The sequence below is a fragment of the Pezoporus wallicus genome, unplaced genomic scaffold (genome assembly GCF_028554395.1).
Source record: "Pezoporus wallicus isolate ANWC-B61680 ecotype Strahan unplaced genomic scaffold, APGP_CSIRO_Pwel_v1 contig_2025, whole genome shotgun sequence".
Lineage (NCBI taxonomy): Eukaryota > Metazoa > Chordata > Aves > Psittaciformes > Psittacidae > Pezoporus > Pezoporus wallicus.
The window spans coordinates 375,391-381,564 of NW_026640253.1; the positions used below are offsets into that span (position 1 = coordinate 375,391).

The 6,174-nt window shown below is 43.6% G+C and overlaps 1 protein-coding gene across 1 annotated transcript; it reads right to left on the reverse strand.

Annotated features, from left to right (window-relative positions):
- Window positions 1-269: 269 nt before the first annotated feature.
- On the reverse strand, window positions 270-5,964 carry LOC130603977 (ferritin light chain-like). The gene is made up of 3 exons (XM_057418158.1): window positions 5,696-5,964; window positions 3,154-3,300; window positions 270-2,062 (listed from the first exon to the last, which is right to left on the reverse strand). The coding sequence occupies exons 1-3, from the start codon at window positions 5,876-5,878 to the stop codon at window positions 1,583-1,585; spliced, it is 810 nt and encodes a 269-aa protein (XP_057274141.1). The 5' UTR covers window positions 5,879-5,964; the 3' UTR covers window positions 270-1,582.
- Window positions 5,965-6,174: the final 210 nt, after the last annotated feature.

Sequence of the window (6,174 nt, forward strand, 5' to 3'; positions counted from 1 at the left end):
ATTTGCATTGTTGTCTGCCCTGCGTTAAAACACCAACAGAAAGTAGGTGGGATAATGCAGAAATCACTACTTAACTGCAGCTGTGTATAAAATTCAGTTTACTGAAAATGTTTTGTTGTACAGTGTTCTTAATGCAGTTTTCTGGCATTTATTGTCATTCTGTGGTCTTCCATCTCGTGCAACTTTCTTAGGAGAAACGTATTGGTGCAGTTTTGTGTACACATGCAAAATCCTCTTGGAGAGAATACTAGCATGCCTATGTGGTAAATTGAGGATTGGAGTATAGATGCAAATTGCCACTTCTGAACTGAATTTATTGTCAAGCATAACAAAAGTATCACAGTATTACATAAAAGTGTGAGACAATCTGTCATTGAGGCAAACTCTAGGTACGTAAAAGGTAATGTATACAGAGATGAAAAAGCTAGCTGCAGGCAGCTGATCTAACCAGTTGCTCTTCTTAGGTGACCTTGGTAGCCAGTGTACAGAGAGGCTCTCCTGTAGGAGATGAACAGAAGGAATCTGGACAGCTCTGAACTCTACCCAAGCTGGCTAAAGCAAAGGCCGTAGGTGTGGTGGTGCTAATAGCCTCCTTAACTGAACACTGCCCTAACTGAAATCCAAAACTGGCCGCTCTCTAGGATGCAATTCTAGTTAATTGTGCTGTATTTTCACTAGGATCTTACTCCTCTACTGAGTACCACGATAAATACAAGAAAGAGCAGTAATGTCATACTAATACTATAATTTAACTAGCTGAAAGAGGGGTCTATATGGTAATTAAAACATCCACCCTAGATTAAGTCTGAACAGAGCCCTGGAGCTAGTGTCTTCAGTGACACTTGCAAAATATGCACGAGAACGTGTAAAGATCACATCTAATGAGAACCCATAATGTCTCTCCTCTGCTTTATGAGGATGAGAGAAGCCAACCAGGCAAATAACTGTAGAGAATACCAGCACATTATCTTACTCCCACTGTTAAGAAAATGTTTGCATCCTTCATCCTGGAGAAGTACACCACTAGAAATAGCTGGGTGATAAGTAAATGAATTAAGACTACTCATTTAAATAGCTACAATTATAGAACTAAGATAAGAAAACCTTGTTTTAAAACAGCCTTTTTCAAAAGACTTAATTTTGTTAGTATACTTGTTAGTAATGTAAAATATGTCAGTAATATAAAATACTTAATATTATAAAATTAAATCTTTGGATTTTATGCCACATAGAAGTTTCCATATACTAAAGTTGCTTTTTTATTTTTAATAAAAGTTATATATACTGTTAGAAATAATTTTCACTAACTAATCATTTAAGATAGAAAAGAGGTTTAAAAGCTTCTAGGAAGAATTACATATATAAAAATGTGATTTATGCAAACAATCTAGGTAACTAGCAACCTTGCTGTCATTTAAACACAATAATGATATGGGATAGATTTTGAGCTGTCACTCGACAGAGGACAGAGTGTAAGGCAGGAGGGGCAATATAGCATCATGTTTCCTGAGTCCTGGTCTCAAGCTCACCCTCTATACAGGTCTGCCTTAGGAGCTGCCTTGTAGCTGCAACAGCCACAGCATTAAAGGCCCTCCTTGCCCTGCTTCACTTTTGCTCCTGTCCCATCATTACGCTGTGGCAGCATGGTAGCACAGTGTATGGTTGCACAGATTGGCCCTGTGCCATTTCTGTGCTGGGAAGATTCTCTCAGGGGTTGCTTCAGACCCTCTGCAGCTCCTGTACAATGCTGCAGAGACAGGGAGGGCTCTATGCCTGTTCTGAACTCTTCCTGCAACCGGTCCATAAAGTAATCGCCAAGACTATTCCTGCCATCCTGGGAACAGTCAAGCCTGCGAGCGTTGGTCAGCAGATCTCCCATCAGCTTGATCTTCCGGATTTTGGGCCCAATAAATTGTTTCTTGATAGTGCTTGCGCTATGAGGGTCAGCATTTTCAATACTCAGGGCATAAAGCTCTTCAAAATACCGTACCATAGTTTTCCACTGTACCATTGCTAGTTCCAGGGCCTTCATCAGACCAACTGCATACTCACAGTTTGGTTTCTAAAAACAAAGACAGAATTACATTTATTTAGAAGAACAGCTCATCTTACTGTATTCATTGATGGTTTCCTGCAACTTACCTGGTGCTATAAACAAGATGGGCTAGGATTTTGCAACAGCTCCTTCTAATTGGGAGCATCTGTTGTTTTTTTTTGCAGAGTTGGATGGCTGTAAACATACAGAAATGGCAGAACCCATGCACTTTTTCAGCTTAAAACTTACCCCTCATCCTGTCATTACACTCCCTGATAAAGAGTTACATCTAATCTATTTTTTTTGCTACATCAATTTTTTTCAGTGTAAAACTTACCCCTCATCCTGTCATTACACTCCCTGATAAAGAGTTCTTTCCCATTTTTCCTGTAGGCACCTGTTAAATACTGTAAGGCCATTATAAAGTCTTCCCTGATTGAAACTGAATATTTAGAAGTTTTTCAAGATGGCCTTTTTATTTTCACTTTCTTAAGTTTAACAACTGTTGTAATAGGCCAATGAAGAGCATTCTGTATTAAGTATTTACAGAATATTGATTTGGTTGAGGAGAATCAGCCACTTGGTCTTTAACAGGCAAGGTGGTTTTTTTTTTTCCCCTGATAGCTTTGAGTTATTCCTTTGTATCTGTGCAAACTTGAGTCAGATCTCCAGGTCAAATTTTATCTTGAGCTGTGCTCCAGCAGGACAACTACTGCCCCAAGCTGGATGTTTCTCCTACCTACTTCCTTACTACCTTTCTTAGGTGCTAATAGATTCTAGGCTTCTGTCTGTTTAATTCCAGTGTGAAGGAGACAAGTTGGCTGTTTCAGTCTCATAAACCGTTACAGCATGCTGGAAATAGCAACTGAATAAAAGAAAAAGGGGACCACTGTTCTTCCGGGCTAGAAAGCAACCACATTGTTAGGGCTGTATGTCTCACAGTTTCTAGGCATCACAATCAAGAATAAACCCATGACCACTAATACAACAAGGAAATTGTATCTGGAAATCTAATAGTGGATGAATGCAGACATCTGAAGTACCAACAATATAATGCAAGAAGTTAGAATAATTACTGAGGTCTGCAACTGCTGGAGAGCTTATCAGCTAGTACCCACCTGAATGGTTTTAGAACAGTAATGGCCACCTCTTTCTTGTTGATACTTCATCAGAGCCTCTGCAGCTTTTCTTTCTTCCAGAGCTTGATGCAAGAAGAACTTTGAAACATTTGGTAGAGCCACATGTGACTGATCAAAATATTCACTCTAAGCACACAAAACATGAGTATTAAGATTTGCTGGAGATGGGACTCGCTTGCAGCAGAACATGGCTTTATGAAAACATGGGAGAGCCTTCCAATGGAAGCTGTTCTACCAGCACAATCACTTTGAAGACCTAATCCAAATTTCTGCAATAAATGAAGTAGTTATGGTCTTAAATGAAAAAAAAAAATCTATACTTCTACTGGAACTCCTGCCCTTTAATACTGGACAGGTAACTGCAGTAGTGATGTTAAGTCTCAGCAGCAGTCAGAGATCCACAGAATATTTTATTTATGAGTGGCTGGGGATAGGTTTTAAGGTTTTGTGTGGCCTTTTTGTTTGGCTACTTTTTATATTTTTTAAACAGAGTCACACAAAGAACATCAAATTTACCCCTTCAGGTCAGCATTCCAGTGAAAAGTTTGAAGTTTGCTTTCAAAGATATGAAAAAGATGAGGCAAATAAAAAAGCATAACTTTGCATCTATTTATTAGCTTTGTTATGGATAATGTTATTCCACAATAAAGAATACTGCTGCTGAACTGTACTGTGTGCACATGTCTAGGAACGCTTAAGTACTACAACCCTAAACACGCTGCAGCCCTTGTTCTGGTCTGTATGGGAAAGCAACACCTTTAACCACTGCAGTATATTAATCATACTAATAGATCTATCAGCTCTTACATTAGAATAATTTTATCCATGGTAGTGCTGTCCATAAAGAGAACTTAATGGAGACAGACAGCAAAGGAGAGCCACCAGGTTATACTGGCTTCAGCACTGGCTCTGTACAGCTCTGATGTTGAGAAAGATGAGAAGCAGCAGCTGGGAATATGCCAAGAACCAAACTGAGGTAATTAGTATCTTGATCTGCTGCTTCTCTAAACATGCATATGTAATGCAGCATAGCTTTTGTCTTCTGGACATGCTCTGGGTTGCAGTACTCCATCTCAAGCTGTTGGCTTGTAGCCTGCCTGCGAGGGGAGGGAACAAATATATGCATTTCCTAAGTCTTTCTGCTTACTGTTTTCCCTGCTTTCATCTATTACTGTTTAGATACGAAATACTTGTGTTTCATCTATGCTGCTCTGTTTAGAAAAAATGCAGAAGAGTTATATACACAGTACAAGTTTGTTTGTCTCTTGTATTTTTATGGCCAGCTGGATACCCCAGACCCGTGACACACATACACATGTGACCATAAAACCATTCAAGAGAAAACACATACTGGAATCTTTTATTAAGAACATTCATTGAAGTATTTGCATAATCCTTTTGCTGAAGTCACTCATTCTTGTTTCTGTTGACAGCAGAGTCAAGATTCAGTGTTTTATAACCAGTTCCTCAGTGCAAGAGTGCTGTGTGACTTCAAGCAGAGCACAAGTTACCACACCTGCTTAACTGTTAAGGTAAATCTTTTATGTAAATCATTAACTGTTTAATATGTTCACATTTCTAGGTTTGATGCATCCACAGTCAATATCTAATTGAGCTTTCCTTATCCCACCAAGCTGCCAATCACTAGTATCATTCTAATCCACATGCTTAACAAGTGGAGGTTTTACTGCATACTTACATTTTTAGTGGACTAATAGTTGACACCATGCTTGATCGAGAGATCTTGGGGATATACTGAATATAGTTTGTATTGCTTCTCAGTGGATGCTTGGCATCAGAAGGGATAGCATTGATAATTTTGTTTACAATCTTAATTGCTTTGTTAAAATACATGTTGCCTTAATATTCGATATGTAATCAGACACAATTTTGGCATGCATGTTACATGGTATCAGAGATAACTTTGATAACTTTTTTTAATTCATGTCCAGCATTCCTGCATGTGGAGCAAAACAGTGATGTTTGCAAACTTCACCCGTTAACCACACACAGCTATTTTACATACAAGGTTTGGAGAAAAAAACCCACAAACTCTGAGAAGTTAATAGTCCAGATTTGTTAGTGTTCCCTGTAACAGTCCCTCTTTTCACAGGCATAACACAAGTGCCTGCTTCATCACCCGCTAGTTCCGGACTTTCGCTGTCGTTCCACTAGTCGTGTCAGGGGCTGCACCTGGATAAGCGCAGCAGTAGCAGCGACCATCAGGAGCCGACTCCGACAGCAGCGCTTGCTGCGCTGCCGGGTCTGGGTGCGAAAAGCGCCCCCACATCCCGCTGGGTCACTTCATGAAGCAGAACCACTCTTCCATACCTGCCCAGCTTCGAAACCCCCCTTAACCCCCGACAGCGCCGGCGGGACCTGCTCCAGGCCCCCGGCACCTTGTTACCCCACCGCCCGGCGGCTGCTCGGGCAGGGCGCGGCGGGAGCCACGCTGCAACCTCTCCCGCCTCTCGGGACATCCTCGCCCGGTCCCGATGCGGGCCCTGTCCCGCCGCCTTACCAGCGCCTGTAGGCAGTAAGCGAGCTCCAGCAGGGCGCCGGTGACGCCGCAGAGGCCTTCCTCCACGGCGGGCGGGAAGCTCTGCCTCACGCGGCTGCCGGGCAGCGCGCGGTGCGCCTGGCAGGCGGGCAGCGTCACGCGGGGCCGCTTAGAGCGCGGCTCAGCCATGGCGGACGCCGCCATCGGGGAGCTGCCCCACCGCGTCGCCTGATATAGCGCTGGCACCTGGGACACACCTTGCCGCGCTCGGCGGCTCCGGGCCGCCCCTTCCCGCCCCCGTCCCGGCCCGTGCCGGCGGGAGGTGCGCGCGGTTGCCCGCCCTCGCCGGGAGGGAAGGGGGGGGGGGGGGAGGACAGGGCGCGCGCCCGGGGTGCTGGTGCGGCCGTGAACAGCACGGACCGGTGTGGGGCCGGGGCCTCGGCGCCCGGCCCACCTCCCCACGGCCTGGCGTCGGTCGGTAGGGTGGGAAAGGCCACGCA